General features: G+C 41.4%; 1 protein-coding gene across 1 annotated transcript in view; it reads left to right on the forward strand.

Annotated features, from left to right (window-relative positions):
* LOC126416587 (pancreatic lipase-related protein 2-like) overlaps window positions 1-25,094 on the forward strand; it is a 194,498-nt gene that overhangs the window by 62,711 nt on the left and 106,693 nt on the right. Inside the window, exon 2 of the mRNA XM_050084339.1 lies at window positions 5,692-5,836. Within this exon, the coding sequence (XP_049940296.1) occupies window positions 5,692-5,836 (145 nt within the window). The remainder of the gene's footprint in view (window positions 1-5,691; window positions 5,837-25,094) is intronic.

Genomic DNA, 25,094 nt, shown 5'->3' on the forward strand with positions numbered 1-25,094 from the left:
TAATGTTCGCACATGCATTGACAATGCGCTGACGCATGTTGTCAGGCGCTGTCGGTGGATCGCGATAGCAAATATCCTTCAACTTTCCCCACAGAAAGAAATCCGGGGATGTGAGATCCGGTGAACGTGCGGGCCATGGTATGGTGCTTCGACGACCAGTCCACCTGTCATGAAATATGCTACTCAGTACCGCTTCAACACCACGCGAGCTATGTGCCGGACATCCATCATGTTGGAAGTACATCGCCATTCTGTCATGCAGTGAAACATCTTGTAGTAACATCGGTAGAACATTACATAGGAAATCAGCATACATTGCACCATTTAGATTGCCATCGATAAAACGGGGGCCAATTATCCTTCCTCCCATAATGCCGCACTATACGTTAACCCGCCAAGGTCGCTGATGTTCCACTTGTCGCAGCCATCGTGGATTTTCCGTTGTCCAATGGTGCATATTATGCCGGTTTACGTTACCGCTGTTGGCGAATGACGCTTCGTCGCTAAATAGAACGCGTGCAAAAATTCTGACATCGTCCCGTAATTTCTCTTGTGCCCAGTGGCAGAGCTGTACACGACGTTCAAAGTCGTCGCCATTCAATTCCTGGTGGATAGAAATATGGTACACGTGCAATCGATGTTGATGTAGCATTCTCAACGCCGTCATTTTTGAGATTCCCGATTATCGCGCAATTTGTCTGCTACTGATGTGCGGATTAGCCGCGATGGCAGGTAAAACGCCTACTTGGGCATCATCATTTGTTGCAGGTCGTGGTTGACGTTTCAAATGTGGCTGAACACTTCCTGTTTCCGTAAATAACGTAACTATCCGGCGAACGGTCCGGACACTTGGATGATGTCGTCCAGGATACCGAGCAGCATACATAGCACACGCCCGTTGGGCATTTTGATCACAATAGCCATACATCAACACGATATCGACCTTTTCCGCAATTGGTAAACGGTCCATTCTAAAACGGGTAATGTATCACGAAGCAAATACCGTCCGCACTGGCGGAATGTTACGCGATACCACGTACTTATACGTTTGTGACTATTACAGCGCCATCTATCACAAAGCGAAAAAAGTGGTCCAACTAAAACATTCATATTTCTTTACGTACTACACGAATATGTAATAAAAAATGGGGGTTCGTATTTTAAAAAACGCAGTTGATATCCGTTTGACCTATGGCAGCGCCATCTAGCGGGCCAACCATCTGGTTTCCCCCTTCAAGCTAGACGAGTTTCGTTCTTTGTAGTTTTTTCGTTTGATGCTTATTTCGTGAGATATTTGGCCCGGTCACTATCAATGGACCACGCTGTATAAGATGAGAAAGGTGAAGATCACTAGGAAGGGTGGTCCCACGGTAAGTGGATCTTTTTTCCTTTGAGAGTTTACATTTATTTACAGAATACATTATACTAACTAAACCGTATACAATGTAAACCATGCCAAAGAATAAGACTATTTTTCTTTTTTTTCCTTTTTAGAAATAATTAGTTTAACCACAAGCAACAAATCAGTAATAAATGCAAAATGACAATTTCTGAATTAAAGCAATTTGGCCTTGGAATAATTAAAAGAATTACTCTCCCAAAACTTTACGAACAAATCGCTACTTATGCTCTTAAAGGGATTTTAAAACAAAACTTAAATTTATGATAATGAAGGAAGCTGAAGAACTGAATTTCTGGCACAGCCAGGCCTCCTCCCTTACTAGGCAGGAATGGCAGCCATTACACTAGCACGGCATTGTACGTAACAGCGCTGGACGGCCTACTTAAGTGCAGCGTTGCTAGCTATAGTGCTGCTGTGGTGTGATGGCTAGCATTCCTGCCTAGTATGCAAGAAGGCCTTGGGTTCAAGTTCTGGCATGGGCACAGACTTTAATTCATTTCTTGAGCTTCCATCGTTATCGTAGATGCGATTCAAATGTCTCGAGAAAAATTTAATTATAAGATCTACAGATCACCTACACTTAAGGTCCAGAATTTCCCCATTACACCCAATGCTGCGGTGCTATTCCAGTGCCGCAGAGTCCCATCAGCAGTGGCCATCTAAGAAGGGGGAAATAAGTTGAAGAAGTGAAGTCTGTGTTAGGAAGGGTACTGGACTTGGGCACTTGGTGCAGCAATGTTAACTATAATGCTGTTGTGCTTTTGTGCTGTAAGGCTAGCGTTTCTGCCTGCTACCCATGGACACCCACGTTCAAGTCCCAGGCGTGTCACAAATTTAAATTCATTTCTGCAGGCTCCATCATTATCTTAGATCAAGGTGAGACTCAGGAAAATTTAATTATAAACATTTAAATTAATTTCAGTATTAATCAGATTACCCTTTGGAAGGGACATTTGCAGCTGTGATTACTAATTACGAAACCACAAGTCAATTTTCAGAACCGGCCAACCGTGAAAGTTAAGTGCCAACAGTTACGATCCAACAAGATTTCCTTTTACATGAGATGAATACAGTACGGAAGTGATAGCAAAATAATTTGAAAAACATCTCAAAGTATTGACCAGTAGAGAAAGTAAGTTGAAAGTTTCCAAATATTGGCACAATAAACACAGGTTGAAATGATCTGATTCAGAAAATCTGAAGGTTATTCATAAATCAGCTAATATTATCCATTTCAGGAGAGATGTAAAATATTTGGCGGAAAATATTAATATAAGAGCTTGTAAATAAGAGTGTAGGATAAACAAACTTAACGCTCCTAGTGCAAACAGCTCCACTAAGGTAACGTCGGGCAGCCACAAACACTCCCAAAAAACACCGTGCAAGTGCGTAAGAGCAAGAGGTCCCCGTTTCAAGTGCCACCCCAAAGAGTGGGCCGGTAACTCGTGAAATTAGGAGCTGTTAAAAAATACCACTCAGGTGAAACATGAGCTAAAAGATATAAGTTAAGAAAATATAATTTGCCCAAGCTTTAATAACTTAATGGGATAAAAACTCAAAAATCTTGCCATAATAAGCAAATAGTAACATTACTCAAAATTGCACGGAGGAAGCACAGGTTAGTAACATAAAACGGTAAAATGATGGCGTAATCAACATCTCCCCCAAAACAACTCAACTGAATAGGGTGAAATCATTATCTCAGAAGGATTCAAGTACAAAAACAGTCAGTAAGTCACTTAGGCTACACAGTCACACTTGTTTGCACCAAACTGAAAACTCTATGAGAAACAGCAGCTTAACCCTAGGAGGAGGCACTAAATTGCTAGCATTTACAAGTAAGGCTCTCTACTATGGTACTTGGATTTCAGAACGAGCTAAAACGCATTTTGAACAGCGTATATTAGTTCTACAAATTTCCTTAAAGTAATTGAAAGATTAAATAATAAATCTGAGAAAATATCCCAAGGTGTTAAAAAAAAAAAAACAACCATTTAGTAAACTAGATTTGCCACAGAGCTTATAAGCAATTTAACAGCACTAAATACCCAACTTCATTTAACACTATGGTCTGACGGCACTCGCAGGAAAATAACGCTGATTTTAAAGCCACCAGATTTGAAGTACCAGACAGCTTGTGGCGTAAACAAGTAACAGTAAACTGTGCGGCTGCTCCCGGCGGAGGTTCGAGTCTTCCCTCTGGCATTTGTGCGTGTGTTTGTCCTTAGGATGATTTAGGTTAAGTAGTGTGTAAGCTTAGGGACTGATGACCTTAGCAGTTAAGTCCTATAAGATTTCACACACATTTGAACTTACTTTTTTTTTTAAGTAACAGTAAAGCAAATCTTCAAACAATGGAAAGCAGCCACCGTTACACGTGTGGAAGAAGCAACAAGCATTAAATGGATCAAATTCGAACTGACCAATTGTGGTTAGCAATAATTACTGCAGACGAAAAATTTTTTGAGATCCCTAAGGCGAGAGTTACAGAGGCGGGCGTATCACAGCGTGAGAGATACTAACCACTGCTACGTCAAGAAGTCGTCATTATATAATTGCAGCTCAATGCAAAACGCCAGCATCCAAAAGCGCACAGCATGGACATAAGGGAAATTCAGCTGATGCACATTAACGGCCGTAGTGAAAACTGCTATACAGCCACTAACGACGCATTCGGAAGTAACCAGTCTCCGCACAACAATGCCAACGGGCCAAGCACTGCCCTCTCGCCACGTGCCCACACACCCCTCAACTCCACACACTCTAGCCGGCCGGAGTGGCCGAGCGGTTCTAGTCGCTACAGTCTGGTACAGCGAGACCGCTACGGTCGCAGGTTATAATCCTGCCTCGGGCATGGATGTGTGTTATTTTCTTACGTTAGTTAGGTTTAAGCAGTTCTAAGTTCTAGGGGACTGATGACCTCAGAAGTTAAGTGCTATAGTGCTTTGAACCATTTGAATCCACGCACTCTGGCGTGTTTTCAAGACTCCGCGTCAGCGATAATATATAGGAACCTAAGGGAAATTCACGCCGCCTAGAAAGGTAGCAGCAAATGAAGGGGGAGGAAAAGAAGAAACGGCTCAGTGAGTGTTTTAACAGCCAAGATGGAAATTAGGGGAACCGATGCACACCGTAGTCCAGATGAAGCGAGGAAAAAACCTCGACGAGCATATCCTAAACAAATGCAGAAAATGGGCTTCTGTGCACCCAAACCCATTGCCAATTGGCAATCCTGCAGCAGAGCCAAAGGTGGCTGACGTTCAAAGAGCATTTTGGTGCGCAGTGGTCAAAAGACATTCGTCTGCAGCACTATAACTCGTGACTGAAAATGTTGATACAGATGTGGATGGCGAAATGTGCGAACAAGGGTCTGCAGAGGAGAACCGTGTCACACCATTACCCTAAACTCGTATAGCAAGTTACGTTTTCACATTGTTCATTCAAAAGAAGATAGAATAAAGTACTATGTCATTCATTATGAAAGGTATACTTGCTCTAAAAAATGTGAGAACACATTCTTTCATTGTTCCCTTAAATTTGAGTTTGGAAACTGACAACGTGTACATGAAATGAACAAAATTCTTGGTAACAATGGCTTCAGATCTTCGAATATTGTGGATACTGATAGAGATCACGAATCGGATTTAATCCACCAAATCTGAACTTTGCAAATATAACAGTATAGAAGCTGCACGTTTTCCTCATTCTTCATAAAATGTTAAGAAAGTCGCGAGACAAACACTGCGACTCGTCCCTTTAATGTAATGCTTACACAGTTGTACTGACCACCTGCCTTGATACGTGGAGTTGTCGTGTACTGCAGAGTCTCTGCACACCGTGTAACCTTCAGCTGATCTAGTCGGCGCTCAGTGTGTGCGGCACTTTCCTTCATGGATGCAGTATCGCGATCGGAACTGTGGACAGCTGCAGCGACTAATGTCATGGGGATTACTCGTGACACACCTGCTTTAACTCACTCACTTTTGACTGTTAAAGAGTGTGGGATTGTCAGCTGATACACAGTACAGTTTTCCACCGCGAGTTTGTCTTAATGTACACAGCAATCAGTCCGCATTAAGTCAATATCAGTTTGTTCGACGCGGTACCAGTCATGTTGAACTGGATACATGATTCTGCTCCAAAGTGGCATAAAGCTTGGGCTCGGTTTCTTCAGTGAGCAGCAGTTGGCTTTCAAATAGTACGGTATGTTGGACACGCTCGGTGTTTGAGTTCAGCTGTCAGCAGAGCAGTGTGAAGTGTCCGTGACTCGCCCTCTTCCTGTGCCGCAGCCGAGTGGATGGGCGCCCTGGAGCAGGCGCTGCTGCTCGGCCTCAACTCCACGGACGAGTTCACCTTCCGGGACTGCGTGTGGCGCAGAGGCGGCGACCGTGACGCCTGCCCTGACCCAGACATCCACCTGTACCTCTACACCAGGTGAGTCACACTTGTTAGTACCTAGGTCCAGGTTTTTATATGCATCTCCACACCAGCTGAGTCACACTGGTGAGTCAGACAGACCATGCTCCAATTTCCACAACAGATAAGTCATATGTAACTTCGCCAAGACATCTGGTGAATGATATGTGCCCAGGTACAGACCTCCACTTGTACCTCTATAACACGTTGGTGCATCTTCCCAGAACCTGTACCTCTATGCCCAAATAAAGTTGTTTGCCTGTACAACAGGTAGGTGACACATGTTGGACCAAGATGTTATACACCAAGTGGATGAATGGGACCCAAATTTCTGCCTGCACTTCTACACTACGTTGAAGACTGTGAGCCCATAGCTTAATATAAGGTGTATAACGTACACCCAAATCCTGATATCCACCGTTACCACCATATCAACTGAGTGACAGATGCCTGCTCCCAAGAGACTGACATCTCCCTCTAGCTCTACACTATATGGGTGAGTTGTGTTAGTTGGAGATGTATGCAGGTACAACAACATCATGTGACAGACATGTGACTGGACTTAAGATGTCTCCCTGTAGCTCTCCATCATGTAGGTGACACATATCCAACCCAGACATCTGCCTATACCTGTATACAAGATAGGCTTCACATGCTACATGCTCAGACCCAGATCTCGACTTGTATGTCAACATCAGGTCTGTGGCAACTGCCTGAACCCATAGCTCTGCTCACACTTTGGCACCAGATGGGTGACAGCTGCCTGTAACCAGAATTCTACATGAATTGAGTGAACCAAGCATATACTTGGCCCCAACCAATAGCAAGGAAGTCAAAAACATAGTAATGTCATTAAAAAATACAAAACCAGCAGGCTATGATGGATTGTTTATCAGTACACTGAAAAGATGCATAGACAACATATCTGATGCCATGGCCACAGCAGTAAATGATGTAATTGCACCGGGTTGTTTCCCATATATTCTAAAGATAGCACAAGTAACCTCAATTTACAAGAAAGGTGATAAATCTAAAATTGAAAACTATGGCCCCATCTCAATCTTACCTGCATTTTCTAAGGTAGTTGAGAAAGTTATTTATACTAGACTAATGACATTCCTGAGTCAACATAATTTAATATTTGAAAATAAGAATGGCTTTATGAAAAACAAGTCAACTTCAGTAGCAGCAGCACAATTAATAGACAAAATAATAACGGCCATAGAGAACAAGGACTATGTAACTGGAGTGTTCCTTGATCTAGAAAAAGCTTTTGATTGTGTCAACATCACCATATTACTTGACAAGCTGTGGAACCTGGGTATCAGAGGAACTGGCTATGAGCTAATAAAATCGTGTATGAGCAATAGAAAACAATTTGTCTTGCTTAAAACAAACAGTGGGTCTTACAAATCAAAAATTACTGATATCAAATATGGAGTGCCTCAAGGTTCTGTCTTGGGACCCCTTCTTTTCTTGATTTATGTTAATGATATACAGTATTGTTATCCTAACTGTACTAAAATATTGTATGCAGATGACCTAAAATTCCTTGAGTATCTCTCCACTTCGTGGGTGGCACATGCCTGTGTTCAGACCTCTGTCTGTAACTTTACACCCAGTGGGTGATATGGTTCCATATCCTGACGTCTGCTATACTTCTTCACGTTGTTGGTCTATAGTGCCCAGACTGTACCACTAAAGGCGTTCGTTGACATCAGCTTTGAGGTGCCCAGTTACGTCACCATTGTTTTGGTGCAGGGAAAAACAACTGCCACGGGATGCTGTTCTTGGACAGGGGTTCCTTCAAGTAGCCAAGGAGAAATAGTAATCCCACTTGTTTCTATAATCTACTGTCATTCACTGCAAAAGCTGTAAACGTATTTTAATTTACCTGGAAGGTACCATTAACAGAAAATGTTTTGTACATCATATTTAATATACATTGCAAAACATCAACTGACATCTGTATCAAGGAAGCCAATCACTCTGCAACGAATCTAATGGAGGACATTCAGATGTTCTCCCACGGCTGGACAGGAAAAGATAATCTAACAAGGAGTATATTTCTTGCCTGGTGTAGATACAGCAATGGTACAATCAATTTTTTTCCGTATTGCTAGAGATGATACAGTGTCATGGTGTACTTAGCGAATCACAGTTCGAATTTCAAAAAGGCCATTCTACTGAGTCAGTATATACATACATTTACTGAGCACACAATACGGACTTCACCGATTGAAATCTTCTGTGATTTATTGTTGGTATTTGATCGCGTCAGTCATAACATAGTATTAGAGAAGTTATGTTAGTAAGGACTACTAAGTTCACCAAATGTTTGATTTAGTTCCTGTTTAAGGAAGAGACTACAGAAAGTTACCTTAGGCTGTTCAAGTAATACAAAGAGGGATGCCACATCATTTGCTTGGCTGGAAATTAGCTTGGGTACCCATAGGGTCCAAGCGTGGTGCAATTACTTTTCTTTCATTTCGTTAATGATCTGACAATTTATTTAAGTCAGGAACTGGTACAAGCATTACTGGGAAGCTGAGCAAAGAAGTACCAGCAGAGAGGGTAGTAAATGAAGGTTTTATTGAAAGTTACTGAACAGTCTTGCTCAAGTGGACTAGATTAAAAGGCAGTTCGACCAGTAACTGCCAAAAATATCCTCCTCCTATTAATCTTGTATACCGGGAATAAATAATGAACAGGGTAGAAAATTGTAAGTTCTTAGGTGCTAATATTGATGGAAACAAACTTAAAAAAAAAGATATAGGAGACCTGGTGACAAGTTCGGATTCAGCTACATTTGCCATAAGAGTAATTGCCAACTTTCGTGGTACAGAATTTAGAAAGGTAACTCATTTTGCATATTTTCATTTGTTGATGTCTTATTGGATAGTATTGTAGGCTAACTCCTCAGGTGGGGAAAAGGCGTTCTTTGCGCAAAAGAAAATAATTGGAATTATTTGTGAAGTTCACAATTTGCAGCTGCCTCTTTAAGGAGCTGGGAATATTAACTTACTAATCTAACTTTGGAAATAAAATGCAAAACGGCAGAAGTGTTTTCAAATGAAGATTAAACAGCTTTCCCCTGAACAACTCCTGTATCACAGAGCAGTTCTTGAGTAAAGACAATTAGTCATAAAAAACAGCTGTAAATGGCCAGCTTGCAGACATCAATTATGACCGTCGTCTGCGCGGTAGTATCGTTTACATGGCTATGTACAGTCGTCTGTTATGTTTTCTTCACGTGTATGAATTAGACTGCAATGGCATTTATTGACAATGCTTTATCACCAAGGGAAATTCATCTACTATCAGTGAAGTCTGATAAGGCAAGTGCTTCACATTTCCGATGGTTCAGGAACACATGAGTAAATTCAAATTACACTTAAAGTGGTACACTTCTAGAAAGAGCAGCTACAGAGTAAAACATGGAGATACCTGTTATACTTTTCTTCCCTTGCTTCAGGCACTGTACTATCTTGGATAAAGGTGTACCTGCGATTCTGCGAAATCAGAATGAGACTTTGTGTCTACTTGCCAGCAGCAATGTATAAATGTGAAATATTACTAACAATATATTTATATAATGACTTTATTTATTAAAGGAAAAAAAACTATTTTATTTTAAAGCATTAATGGCAGTAGATTAGAAATTAAAAAAATCTTTATTGATGGATTAAAGTATTCGCTGCTTCTCTCAGTTGCAAAGGCAATACCATTTCTAAACTGTAATTGTTTATATGAATGTGCAGTGCTACTTAGGTTAGGGATTATTTAAATTACGTATACGGTATTGTAATAGTTTGCTGTGCCTAAAGAATTGCCCACAGAACGAAAAATATTGAAAATTAAACGAAACACGCCGAGAGAAATGAAAACATAATATTGGAATAAACTCTATAAAAGCATCTATTTAGGTACAGATAGAAACATCAATAAGAAAAAACTTACATAATAAAATAAAAGTATGAGTGAGAACTGAAAATGTGTCACTAGAACTAAGACATCTCCGAAAAGTCTTCTGGGAAAACGGTTATAATTAACGTCCGGTACCACAGGCTATCTTTGGTGAGACTTGCAGGAGAAACACCACTGAAGAAGAGAACGAGAAACCTGCGGTTTTGCTTCTCTGTGGCACAGTGTCGGAAAGATTAACCGACCCCGGAGAAGACACAGTATCTCACCAGTGTTCAGGCCCGCAGCAAAAACACGACAGCTCATGAGGCTCGTGGGGGACGATCTGGGGCTTAGAAGCCCTGGAGTGTAGAAAATACTATGCCAGTGTGGCTGCCACTACGTCGGCCACACAGCAACGCCAGACGGAATACCAGAGGCGCTTACATCTTCGCTATCCTGAAAAACAGCCGTTGTAGAACACGCTTTAGAAAATCGACACCGAATTCTGTTTATTTGGATGAAGGGATTTTGGGATAGTGTCATAAAAGAGAGTAGAAAGAAGAATATCTGAAAACACCTTCAACGAGGATGGCAGTTTGTAGATCAGCACAGCCTGGGACTCAGCCATCGCGAGGTTGAGGCATGCTCTACGAGTAACGTGTGGCGTAAACATCACCACTGCTGGCGAGGAAGAAAGCAGCAGAGCCGTGGAAGTCAGCAGCGCGGCTATACGATGGCTAGGGACAGGATGCTCGAAGGCTCTACATCTACATCTACATTTATACTCCGCAAGCCACCCAACGGTGTGTGGCGGAGGGCACTTTACGTGCCACTGTCATTACCTCCCTTTACTGTTCCAGTCGCGTATGGTTCGCGGGAAGAACGACTGTCTGAAAGCCTCCGTGCGCGCTCTAATCTCTCTAATTTTACATTCGTGATCTCCTCGGGAGGTATAAGTAGGGGGAAGCAATATATTCGATACCTCATCCACAAACGCACCCTCTCGAAACCTGGCGAGCAAGCTACACCGCGATGCAGAGCGCCTCTCTTGCAGAGTCTGCCACTTGAGTTTATTAAACATCTCCGTAACGCTATCACGCTTACCAAATAACCCTGTGACGAAACGCGCCGCTCTTCTTTGGATCTTCTCTTTCTCCTCCGTCAAACCGATCTGGTACGGATCCCACACTGATGAGCAATACTCAAGTATGGGTCGAACGAGTGTTTTGTAAGCCACCTCCTTTGTTGATGGACTACACTTTCTGAGCACTCTCCCAATGAATCTCAACCTGGTACCCGCCTTACCAACAATTAATTTTATATGATCATTCCACTTCAAATCGTTCCGCACGCATACTCCCAGATATTTTACAGAAGTAAGTGCTACCAGTGTTTGTTCCGCTATCATATAATCATACAATAAAGGATCCTTCTTTCTATGTATTCGCAATACATTACATTTGTCTATGTTAAGGGTCAGTTGCCACTCCCTGCACCAAGTGCCTATCCGCTGCAGATCTTCCTGCATTTCGCTACAATTTTCTAATGCTGCAACTTCTCTGTATACTACAGCATCATCCGCGAAAAGCCGCATGGAACTTCCGACACTACCTACTAGGTCGTGGGGTTTTAACCACCTGACATGGCTTAAGACCCGAGAAGGTTTCATTGACGTAATATATGCTTTAACAATGTTCTAAATAGTATATTTCTGTTTTAAGCATTCTTCAAATTAGCAGAGTGTTGTGCCACACGTGTTTTGCTTTTATTGACAAATCATCATCGATGGTAATTCTGTGAATGTCTACATATAAGATCTTTAACTTTTGATTCTTATAGAGTTCAAAACAGTTTTTCTTACGAATGAAGTGTGCACAATACTGATGGCGTCTGTTGCTCCATTTTAATTATTTTGAAGACAACAGGTTTTCCTTGTATTGACAGTATAGGTTGATAGTGGAAAGAAGCTAGTTTTCACTCTCTTTACTCGCGTTTTTTCGTGGCTTTGGAATCTACTTTTCCTTTTAATGTATTTCACTCTGCGGCACGTCAGTTACTTTGCACACAGTGCCTTTATAATAATTTTACTGCTGTGTTTTTGTGTGTTCATTTCTTTTGTATATATATATATATATATATATATATATATATATATATATATATATATATATGTGTGTGTGTGTTTGTGCATGTGCACGTATGTGTGTGTGTGTGTGTGTTGTGTGTTAGAAGTATTGCCTACATTGCAGATACCCTATTTCTCGACACTTTCAGTGTGTGTGTGTGTGTGTGTGTGTGTGGGTGGGTGTGCGTGCGCATGAACTTAGAAAGTTTAATCTGGAGGTACAATGGACATGCAAGGTGGTAAGTGGTGGTGGGAGCGGAGAGGAAGGCTTCATTTGTTTTGCATTCAGTATTGTTTTCTTGTCTCTTCATTTGTTGCAATACGGCGGCCGAACTCCACCGCTTGGGGCCTCCCGGCCAACAATGCTATACGATCATTTCCATTTTTGTTTTTGTTTTTTGTGTGTTGCGAGTTTTAACAAAACTGAGTGCACTTTTTCATTGATGTATGTGTGTGTATGCGTGAAATTACAAGAGTTCTGTTAAAAGTTGTAGTGAAGATGTGACTGGTGGAGTGGTGGTGGGTGGGAATAAGAAAGTAGGGCATGGGAGACGGGAGAAGGAAGGGAGGGGGCGTATGGGTGGTGACGGGTCAGTGGTGTGGGGAATTAGACTCTCCTAAACACACTGTCCTGTAGTGTGGGTTGTACAGGCATCTGAGGAGTAATCACACGGCAAATAGTGCTATTCATGATAGCATAAAAGGTGAAAGCAAATGGACTGAAAAATTATCGGCCACATTATACGGAAAAAAACATCCGTACAGATGAACACAGATGAGAAATCTAAATGATGCCAACACACACAGTGACACCCAACCACACATGTATACATCTGAAAGCACAAAAAATAAGCACTCAGACACATCCAATAATGCACCACACATACGCACAGCAGCAAGTGGTTGAGTACTGTTGCTGAAAGTGAACCGTCCCCTTAGAAAAATTAATGAATTACTGTGCTGGTGCCGGCCGGAGTGGTCGAGCGGTTCTAGGCGCTTCAGTCCGGATTATTATTTTCCACAGTGTTTCAGAATCAGGCCCTGTCATAGATAAGTGATCTAGATTCAACAGTCCGATTAAGAATGTGGTTTACCTAGTCTATCATATGATGAGAGTCGTAGTCGGATATCCACATTAAGACTGACTGGCTGAATCCGATTAGAACGATCTGGTATCGAAATGAAATTACAGAAATCGGATAATTTGAACGTCTGTATTGCAACAATGCTGCGCACTTAAATTCCTTGCCTCGGGCATGGATGTGTGTGATGTTCTTAGGTTAGTTAGGTTTAAGTAGTTCTAAGTTCTATGGGACTGATGACCTCAGATATTAAGTCCCATAGTGCTCAGAGCCATTTGAACCATTTTGAACTGTGGTGGTAACCATCTTATGTTATTTGATTTTCAAACAGCTGAGAAGAACTAAACGTACTCAGACATTTCACTCTTTACTTATTCTGATCAACACTAAACTGACACACAATATTTTTAGCGCAACGCAATCTGACTTTCAACAATCCCTACAAAAGAATGGCCCTGACTAACAATAACCTATAACTTTCATGAATCACTTACCACACGAAAATCTTCGTTTCTCGAACTACTGAAATACAGCGAGCGCCAATACTGCCAGCTAAATAAAAGATTCTAACTACTGAAGGCACTAACTACTGATAGGCATAGTTAGCAAATGAAAGATTTTGATAGAGAACAAACAATGTATTTACATTAATAATGTTCAAAAGTCATGATATCCAGTCTTACAAATTTACTGTCTCTGATGGACACACGTCCAGATCATCCGCTCTCAAAACTCCGCCATCTCTCTCCCCACATCCACCACTGCTGGCGGCTCACCTCCAACCGCGCAACGCTACGCGCTGTTCACATCCAACTGCCCAACACTGCAATAACGAATGTTCCAAAAATGCCAACCAGCCACAGCACAGCCAGTAATTTTCATACAGAGCGCTACGTGACGTTACCAACGTAAAAACTTAAACAGCCTACTTACAAAAGGTCATGTTAAAACTCTAAGATATAAATATACAATGGCCACTCCAAAAGTCGTGGCAGCTACGGAACACCTTGCAGTAGTGTGCGACAACATGGCAACTGCACGGCGCGCCGTGCATTGCACCGGTGACGCAGTGTGTACCTGGATGCCGACGTAAAGTGGGGTTCCAGTACAGGAGGTCACGGCAGAGGTTGAAATGAAACACACGCATTGGAGTTGTGTATAAATTTATTGTGCACGAGTGCAAATGGAACAATGTGAATCAGAATTAGCTGTTGTCCTTTTAAAATAGTGCCGCAGTGCATCCACGCAGCGTTGTCAACGATGGGGAAGGCGCTCAATAATACTGGCATTGCCTTCAATGTGTACCAGCTGTTACCGGAATTCCTTGAGGATATCCGTCCTGTTTGGAAAGCGCCTTCCACGAAATCGTTTCTTCAATGGTGGAATGAGGTCGAAGTCGCATGGAACGAGGTCTGGTGCGTAGCGCGGGTACGGGAGGATCCATTTTGTAGCACAGCCGAGCTCACGCTAAACACTTTGAGCGCTGGTACCGAGCCATCATTGCACGCTGTCGCAACCTGCTGGCTGATTTCGGTAATGTGTGCCGGGGCTTTCGAATTTATTTACTGTGCTTACGGCGATGCCACATGTTTGCTCGATATACCACAGCTGCCAGTTCTTAAGTAATAGAACCCTGTACGTTGTCCTCGATGGTGAGTGTTCATCGGAGGCGAGGGTATCATCTGGAGTGCCCCAGGGAACTGTGGTAGGTCCGCAGTTGTTTTCTATCTACATAACTGATCTTTTGGATAGGGTGGATAGCAATGTGCGGCTGTTTGCTGATGATGCTGTGGTGTACGGGAAGGTGTCGTCGTTGAGTGACTGTAGGAGGATGCAAGATGACTTGGACAGGATTTGTGATTGGTGTAAAGAATGGCAGCTAACTCTAAATATAGATAAATGTAAATTAATGCAGACGAATAGGAAAAAGAATCCCGTAATGTTCGAATACTCCCTTACTAGTGTAGCGCTTCACACAGTCACGCCGATTAAGTATTTGGGCGTAACATTGCAGAGCGATATGAAGTGGGACAAGCATGTAATGGCAGTTGTGGGGAAGGCGTATAGTCGTCTTCGGTTCATTGGTAGAATTTTGGGGAGATGTGTTTCATATGTAAAGGAGACCGCTTATAAAACACTAATACGACCTATTCTTGAGTACTGCTCGAGCGTTTGGGATCCGTATCATCTCGGATTGAGGGAGGACATAGAAGCAGTTCAGAGGAGGGCTGCTAGATTTGTTACTGGTAGGTTTGATCATCACGCGAGTGGTACGGAAATGCTTCAGGAACTCAGGTGGGAGTCTCCGGAGGAAAGGAGGCGTTCTTTTCCTGAATCGCTACTGAGGAAATTTAGAGAACCAGCATTTGAGACTGACTGCACTTCAGTTTTACTGCCGCCAACTTACATTTCGCGGAAAGACCACGAAGATAAGATAAGAGAGATTAGGGCTCGTACAAAGGCATGTAGGCAGTCATTTTTCCTTCGTTCTGTTTGGGAGTGGAACAGGAAGAGAAGATGCTAGTTGTGGTACCAGGTACCCTCCGCCACGTACCGTATGGTGCATTGCGGAATATGTATGTAGATGTAGAAGTAGACCTGTGGAATGACCCTCGTATGTCATGAGTGACTATAGTAAACAAAGTTTTTTTAAAGCGCAATGAATAGAGTAGACTAATGTGAATATATAATAAGCAGAGACACAAACAGAAATATAAGAGTACTACATAAATTACCTTAATTACTGGCCCTTTCTAGAATTAACTATAAAAATTGAGTTTTTTGTTAAGAAACTAGATTAACATTTCCTTTCTGTACTTACTTCACTAATAACTATGTTACATTAATAATAAATTAACTGTAAATAAATACGATATTGCACTGCCTATGTTATTCTGAATTATGACGCAAAGTTCCTTTCAACATGCGCATAACCCAGGCACTGCAGATATCGTATTTATTCAATGATACTGGACAAGCGACTTTCAAGGAAAATGTTTCACCTATACGAAAAATATATAATGGGTGCGTAGTCGCGTGGTTGACGACATACGGAAGTTTGGGTGTAGCCGGGAGTGGTGCGCGGATAGCCAAACGGTAAGGCGACCGCTTGCGATAAGTAGGAAATCAGGGTTCGAGCTCGGTCCAGTACAAATTTTCACTGTCGTCATTCCATTCTGTTACTGATAGTAGTCTATATTTGCAACTGCGAAAACACTGAATGTGACTGTAAATAAACCTTGATCAAAATCAATACATAGATCCTAAATTTCGAGAAAGCCTCATACCAAATGCACAATCAACAAAAAATACTTAATACAATTTAATACAATTTTTTCACTAACTACGCTAGCATACTAAAATTAAATAAATATATTCTAAAAAATGTACTACTCAATTAAATAAAAGCGAATGAAAAACAAACATATTTGTTTCTAAAGTGTACGCAAGGGCAAATATAAACTCAGACCATTATTTAGTAATAATGTTGAGTATACTGAAGCATAAGAGAATCATCCAGAAGAATGGATTTGGATAAAACTGGGATAGTGAAGTACTGAGGAATGGTGGCGTGCTTTTGAAGTTCTATAAGGCTGTAGATACTGCGGAAATGAATACCACAATACACTTTGCAGTTGAAGAGGAATAGGTACCTCTAAAATGCGCAACCTTAGATTGATGCAGGTAACTATGAAGAAGCTATGTAATAGAAAGAATGGTTCAAATGATCGACAAAACAAGGAGGATCAAAAGAACTACTTCTAATGTTTCACCTGATAATGGATGCTAGTGACTGAAAATCAAGACATTTTCATAGAGTATCTCGACCCAGAAAAAGCGTTCGCCAATGTAATACAGCGCACAACGTTCGAAACTCTAAGGAAAATGTCGAAGAAGCAATCACGAAAATAAAAGGAAGATTCAGGAGTGGGATTAACATTCACGATGAAAGGACATCAATAATCAGATTATTCGATAACATTGTTATCGACAGCGCAAGTGAGGACGACCTACAGAATGCGCTGAATGATACTAACAGTCTAATGTGTGCACACTATTAATTGGAAGTACGCCGAAGTAGGACTAAAGTAATGGGGAGTAGCAGAAATGGGATTAGCAATAAAGGTAACTTCGAAATTGGTGGTCACGAAGTAGATAAATTGTAGGAATTCTTCTAGCAAGAAAACAAAATAACCCATGGCAGATGAAACTTCAACGACGTAGTTAGCAGACTAGCATATACAAAGGGTATATTCCTGGCCACCTAAGAATGTACGTTTGAAGCACAACATTGTATTCTAGTGAGTCATCGGCTCTGGGAATCAGATGAGAAGAGAATCGCAGCGATCGAGACGTGGTGCTATCGAAGAATGTTGAAAATTAGCTGGACTGATAAGACAACAATTGAGCAGGTTCTCCACTGAGTCGGTGATGAGAGATATGTGTGGGAAACATCGACCGGGAGAAGGGACAGTATGATAGGACGTGTGTTAAGGTATCAACGAAAAACTTCTGCAGTGCATGAGGGCACTATAGAGGGTAAAAATTGTATGGGAAAACAGAGACTGGAATACGTGTAGCAAATAACTGAGGGATCTGGGTGAAGTGCTAGTTTGAGCCGATGAAGTTCGCACAGGAAAGAATTCTTGTCTTGGCAATAAATAAATAAATAAATAAATAAAATAAAATAAAAATAAAAAAATTAATGAAAAAATGCGAACCGTCTCGAGCTCTGACAGTTCTGCACAAACCTAATTATGCATACAGATAAAAATAGTAGTTTCGTGTGGATTAGTGGCCTGGTGCCAGTCTTTCTACTGGACGCCACTTCGACGTCCCCAGCCTACCTCAGTTATCCAACTGGGGAAAGGGGACCTACAGTTTAACGTGGAATCCGAACAATTTGTTCTTTCTGGCGACTCTTCATACCGTTAAGCGGTGAAGGTGACGTTAAAACAAAGACTTGAAAACCCGTGACCCGAGTGACATTCGATACCATGATATCTCAGTTTCCAGGCCCGACATGTACAATCTTAGACATAAAAACTGACCGCCGGCCGGCCGCCACAGAGACTAAGTCCGAGTCGTTCACTTAAGGTGGCCAATAAAACTGACTGCCCCTGACAACTCTAAGTCCGGCTTTCTGCACAATCTGGCAACACTGTAAGATGCAGAAGTGTTAGGAGGAAGTGTTGAAGCCGGAACGGTAGCTCAGCGTGTTCGGTCAGAGGGTTACGTACCCTCTGTAATAAAAAAAAAAAAAAACTGAGTTAATCGATCATCAACTAACTTCATTAAGGGAGTCTCGACTATTGATATATGTGATAGATTACCATTTTACCATCATGCGACATTTGCATTCAACAGGCAAAGTTCAGAAGTCTGGTGTAGGAGTACTGCATGCTCTAATTCGAAACAACAAAAATCAACGGAGTGACTATTATTGAACGTCATCAGGTCGCTCATTGAGCATTCCTATGAGGTACTGTTACTGGTGACATGTTATGATACCTTTATCGTTAACTTCCTAAGAAGAAATGAAAGGCTGAGCCCCACCAAAAGACGTAAACTCGAATAAAGAGTAGTGTGAACATAATATTTTACATCTGATAGCTGCAAAAGTGTGTTTTGGGCTACGAATTCTGCCCCAAGGGGTGTGTTTAACCCAGCTGGAATTTGTTGTCAACAACTGAGGCACCTTTCGGTCGCAGTGTAAGAAAATCGAGCAACAAAACTACATCACCTGTGCTAGTGCATGATAACGCACTCTGTTGGTTTGAAAACAAAATTATCCAGGAGATTGATAGGAACGTCGTCTCTCAGCACTTGTATTGATACAAGTCCTCTCCCAAGCACTTGTCCCTCTCGTCATATATTCGTAAAATTTTACCTTTCCCGCTCTTGATCGATCAACCGTGAAGGCAATTCATGTCTAGACGAAAATACTCTTAAAACTACTCTGGTTTAATGACATCGTTAGAGCCAGTAGGTTTCTACTGGCGTAGAATTTGTAAACAACTTTAGCATTGTCAGATCGTTTTAGATATCGTGAAAGAAAATTGTCTTTGATGATTACTGTTGCGTTTAGTAAACTAATGGACAATGCAATTGAAATATTCTCTGTACTAATACAAATTAAATTCAGCTTACTGCAGAAACATCACGACGGCAGTCTATCTTAATGAATCATTAAGCGTCTGTAAGACGATTGAGCCTATAACACGAATTAGTAGAACATTACCGACTTTTGTTTTCGAAAAGATCTGTTTTTACTTCATTTCCTGTATTATTCGAAAGTATTATGAAAATGTGGCATTTCATGGATAAAATTATGTATTCACAACAACAGAAAATATGTCGGCAGAAAACAAAAGTGGCATTATGAATTTGGCAGTACCGTGAGGTTTTCGCTCTGACACTAAGCGTTACTGAAAGTAGCAAGACGAATTTTGCTCGAGCGTTGTCTTACGATTCCCTTATTCAGTTTGTATCTGCCTGCTTGTAGCTCTGCTACAAAATAATTAAAAATCTGGCCTTCAGCGAGTCTCGAAAGGCGAACGAAGGCAGCTTGCAACTGGTAGACAAGCATGTTTGTTACCTGGAAGCTGGTTTTTTCCTAAAGTTGGATGACATCCTTTTGTGGTTGAATTGTTGGCAAATGTCAGTCAGACGTGTGCCGTTGGTCTAAGCGTTTCGGTGTGTTGAATTTGTACCAGTGATTTTTCTACAGGTTTTTTCTGTCCCAAATAGAACTGAAGTCTCCCATTTGTATTTTCACGTCATCTTGGTGAATTATGCTCATAGTATTTTCGAGTGTGTTTCAGAATTTTTTGACATTTTCGGTGTTTTTCTTATTTTCGATGTTGGTGGGGGCATGTGCATTGATGAGTGTATATTTTTTACTGGGGTTCTGAACGAGCATAGTCATAAGTCGATTGTTGATGGGCGTGATTTCTTTGACAGAGTTGATGATAGATCTGTGTTCGAGAAATACAGTGCCGAAGATTGGTACGCCTTTCGCTACCTTTTGTTGTATTTTGCTCTTGAAGATGCAATGGTTTGCATTATTCTTGAAGAGCAAGGATGAGAAATTTTTGTCGGTCGATTTCTTTTGTGAGATTATTTAGTTTTCGTGTTTGGATCAATGTATCGATGTTTAGTTTCCAAAATGCATGTTTTCTGCTTGTAGGGAAATTTACCAGAGATCTTCGATATTCTCTGCCGTGCTAACCAGGACTCCCCAGAATCCGAAAATCCAACTGCCGCCTGTCGACAGGCGGGTTGTGTACCACCTGGGGTAAAGTTGACTTTGCTTGCACAGTTTATGTTTGCTTGTGTTTCATTGGTTTGGCCTGGGTGATTCCAGGACCGGACGGAACCAGAGGTTGTTGAAGCCTTTGGAAGTAAATATTTACAGCCGAGCTCATTGAGCTAAGAGACGGTGACCAGAGTAGCGGTGATTTTCACTCAGACGTGTCTGGATTTTGGGTTCAACGGAATGAGGAGCCGTTCAGGACTGTGTTAGTATTTGGTTCACCACAAGTATTTGATTTCCTCGGTACCACCCATATGAGGGAGGGTTTACCCTATCGGCCACACGGGATTTTTATTATTATTATTATTATTATTATTATTATTATTATTATTGTCATTATGTCATCAGCAAATCCGATATGGTGTATCTTCCCACCACTAAAATAGATGTGTATTGTTCGAATCAGTATTTCCATCACATAAATATGGGTTATAATTACATTACATTGCTGCTAGTGGACATATTTCTCACTTTTTCTTAAGACAGTTGCTACCTGATACTCCATCATAGGAATTTATGGCTCAAATGGCTCTCAGCACTATGGGACTCAACTGCTGTGGTCATCAGTCCCCTAGAACTTAGAACTACATAAACCTAACTAACCTAAGGACATCACACACATCCATGCCCGAGGCAAGGAATTTATGTGCGCAGCATTGTTGCAATACAGACGTTCAAATTATCCGATTTCTGTAATTTCATTTCGATACCAGATCTTTCTAATCGGATTCAGCCAGTCAGTCTTAATGTGGATATCCGACTACGACTCTCATCATATGATAGACTAGGTAAACCGCATTCTTAATCGGACTGTTGAATCTAGATCACTTATCTATGACAGGGCCTGATTCTGAAACATTGTGGAAAATAATAGTCCAATGTGTTTATTACAAAAACGTTATTTAAATATAAAAATATAAACTAACGAGATAACATTTCATTTACAAGAGCAGAGCCCCATCCATCATAGCAGAGCAGTGCGACATTGGTTTCAGGGCCAAGACAGGATTAAGCTGTTGCCGTTTGTTCCACGATCACCGGACATCAACCAGATAGAGAAAATGTGGGTAGAGGTAACAAGGTCATTGCCATGTGGACCTACAAATGCAAGCGACCTTTGGACGAATATAGAAAACGTATGGTGGGAAGTAAACCATCACGCTACACTGTCGACGACTTAATGAAATCAATGCCCCTACGCCTTCGAGAAATCTTACGTAATGATCGTGGGTGGGTTGGTTACTAAAAGTATATTCGCCCACAAAACCCATGTGGACAATTATCTGATATCGGTCAAGCTTTGCTTTGCCGCAGCTCTTTAGCATACAAGTCCATTTCCTTTCAGTCTCCTCTTTACGATTATTACAATGCAAGGTAATTGAAAAATCTCATCCACTCGACGCCAGCTGAGGAACTGACTGGTGCATGTGTAGTTCAACACACAGTAGTTGTCACCCTCACTGGAATCAATGACTGTGTGCGTGTATGTGTGTGTGTGTGTGTGTGTGTGTGGGGGGGGGGGGGTGCTTTTTAACATTAGAGAGACGACCAACAATAAATATTGCACAAATATGATTGTAAAGTATTTTAATGCGATGGGAAGTTCCAAACTGAATTTTTACCCAACCCACGTCCTGCATATTACGTTAAGTAAGATGTATTAACTCCATAGTACCGTTAGCAGAAACAGTGCGCTCTTGTTCTTGAGGCTCGCGACAAGTGCAGCGATTGCAGTGCCCATTGCTGCCGCGATTTGTTTATGTTGGCTGAGCGTGGACACTGCGGCAGACGCTTCGCAATAAACAGAAAGAAATCACCTTGGCTCTGACTGCAGTGAGCGGATATCACTGCCTGCGTGTTCTTACAGTACCCAACGTGAGACTACTCACAGGTGCCATGGAGCATTTGCAGCGGGTATCATGTCATCAGTCATCAGAATATTAACCAGTGATGAAATGTCCACTCTATTCGAATCCAAAGAAAATAGGAACCTTCTCACAAAGGAATGTGAGGTGATACCAAAATTTATCCAGCATACAAAAATTATCTGCAGGACTTTCATGTATGCAGTAGTAGCACACAGGGAAATATTATGTCTTGGAAGCGTATATTTCATTTCCTCTTCTCATATTAACTCCTTTGTTTTAGTATCAAGTGAGAAAATAAACACGAAGAACTAAAGTTCCTGAGAAGCATGTAAGTCATTTCCTCTTCTCATATCATAACTTTTGTTTTAGTATGAAGTAAAATATAAACAGTTTAGGGTTCTGAAGCATAATATGACACCAGATTCTTATCGTAGGCGCTATCGGAAACGCAAAAAGCAGGGAGCTGTCCATTCTTTTGTCCAACAGTCTGCTTCCTTTCAGACATTACTCCCGCTTGGAGATTCTTATTTAAGGACTTGTGGGCATCAAGTTCTTCAGCAGAACAAGCCTTATGTTATTGTGCTAATTACGGTATGGAAAAAAATGCTCTAGTTCCTCTAGAGCAGTGAGGATATTTGCACATGTCTGCCGTCAGCAATGGCTACCAGCTGCCACAACACTTCACAGAATCCTTGCGGCAGGCAACACAACTGTGCGTGCACTTCAGACTTCATTCGGTAAGACGTCAGGAGATGGATGCAAACGTCAAATTATCGTCGCTTTTCGAGTCGTATTCAATCCAGAATGAGGTGTTATTAAGGTAGTTGAGCGTTCTAGCAATTACACTTTTATAATTCCCATATGAGTATTCCGATAGCCAAAAGAACCCGTTAGTGTGAAGCCATCGGGAACTGCATTAATATCAAACTGCAAGAACTTGAGACAATACATGGGCTCTTCTCTTCGCTGGGTGACCTATTACTGATATTTAGGATTCTCTCCGTCCTAGTCGTAATGCAAATGGAACTTCAGAGGCACTTTCCGCTATTCTTGACAAACATCAGCAACTTGTAATCACTGCGAGTCACAACTGCGTGATGATAATGGATCAGGTTGTCAGTAGTTGTGGTGGGGTTATGCTGTCAAACTGCTTACAGTAACGTTAATGGTGGCGCACATAATTTAGCGATGACTACCTACTTAAGTAAAGATAGTGTTGTGGCGTCGTCACTTGTCTTTATTTGGCCTCATCTTGAGTAATCCGATTTAACGAACATAGTACTCCATTCGCGGGCTGCTAATGATACAGTATGACTACAGAGATCATCGTGCGAGTATTACATTAATTCTGCAGTGAATTGCTCAACAAATATTTCCCTCAGCTATGCAACTGGAATGACTCATTACATAGGTACTCTATGTTGTACTTGGTTAAGTGATCAGTTCGCTGCAATGCTGCTTCTACTGTTCGTAAATACTTGTATACTTCAAAAATGGTTCAAATGGCTCTGAGCACTATGGAACTTAACTTCTGAGGTCATCAGTCCGCTAGAACTTAGAAGTACTTAAACCTAACTAACCCAAGAACATCAGACACATCCATGCCCGAGACAGAATTGGAACCTGCGACCGCAGCGGTCGCGCGGTTCCAGACTGTAGCGCCTAGAACCGCTCGGCCACCCCGGCCGGCATACTTGTATACTGACCATTCGTTACTTGACTAAATATGAACTACAATCTAATTCGCATGTATATGACATGGGTTAGCGCCGGCAATGACTAAGGGTTGGATGCCGTTGAAGTCCCGTTCCACTGATGGGAAGACAAATGTTTTTGCCTAAAAAAACAATTGCATCTTAAATATCGGAGGACCGAAGTCCACATTGGCACAGCGCGTTGAAATACAGCAACGACGGCAGATGAAAATTTGTGACCGACTGGGCTTCGAACTTAGACCTCCTGCTTACTAGGCAGCCGTGCTGATCACTGCACTATTTTTTTTTTTTTTTTTAAGTTTGAGAAGACTTTCAGCACCAGGTAGGCGGAGGCAAAGAGGGCAGGGGTCCTCCCCTATACCTGTCACTGAGCAGCTTCATTATTACCATGTATTCCGTGTTTGCACGCGTATATTCCTTTAAATTGTAGAACAAAATTGAAGTAGTAATTAAGGTAAAATAAATTACAGCCTCCGATGGCGTGCGTTCCTTGTAGAACATAACTTATAACAGTGAAAAGGGTAACGAAAAATACATAACAAACATTCATTCAGAAATATATTCACAGTTTAAGTTATTATACACTGGATGCAAATGAGCTCTGTAAGGAAGCCATATATTTTTCAACAAATGAGAGAAATTTCGGACCCGGAGGTGTTTTGCCAAATTAGAACAGTTCTGATTTTAGAACCAACGTAAAAGAATATTCCAGGAAAAAAAGTGAAAGAATAGTATTCTGCTACTCATCAATAAAGCTGTCCACCTCCTTGTAGCCCACATAAAGCAATAGGTAAAAAAAAATTGTTATTCTTCTTTAGCTTAAAATGTTCTTATGCAATACAGAACATGCACTCTACTAAGTTTTGTTTGTTACGACGCAAAACACAAACTGTACCAGAAGCCACGAATAACTGTTACTCTTTGCGGACGGGTAACATTTCCAGTCGGGTTGTAAAGCTTCACTTATCGGTATATGATTTTCTACGGTTCTGTTTATAGTGCTAATTTCTTCCTAGTCCAGTTCCAAATTCTGATTCTATTTACACATAAACGCTACAGTTTCTACAAGCCGACATTTGATTTTCCATAATCGTTCCGCTGTGGGTATGGTTTCGTTTACAACGTCGCACCATACGGCACTGACTCTAGCTGGTATAATTTTATTGTTGATATTTTTCCAGGCGTTCCTCTAGTTTTTTTGTAGTTTAATTTACCGGAATTGGTTTGTGAAGACGATGTCTGGTAATATAGTTATAGACGGTTCT

The sequence above is a fragment of the Schistocerca serialis genome, chromosome 8 (assembly GCF_023864345.2).
Source record: "Schistocerca serialis cubense isolate TAMUIC-IGC-003099 chromosome 8, iqSchSeri2.2, whole genome shotgun sequence".
In the NCBI taxonomy this organism is placed as follows: Eukaryota; Metazoa; Arthropoda; class Insecta; order Orthoptera; family Acrididae; genus Schistocerca; species Schistocerca serialis.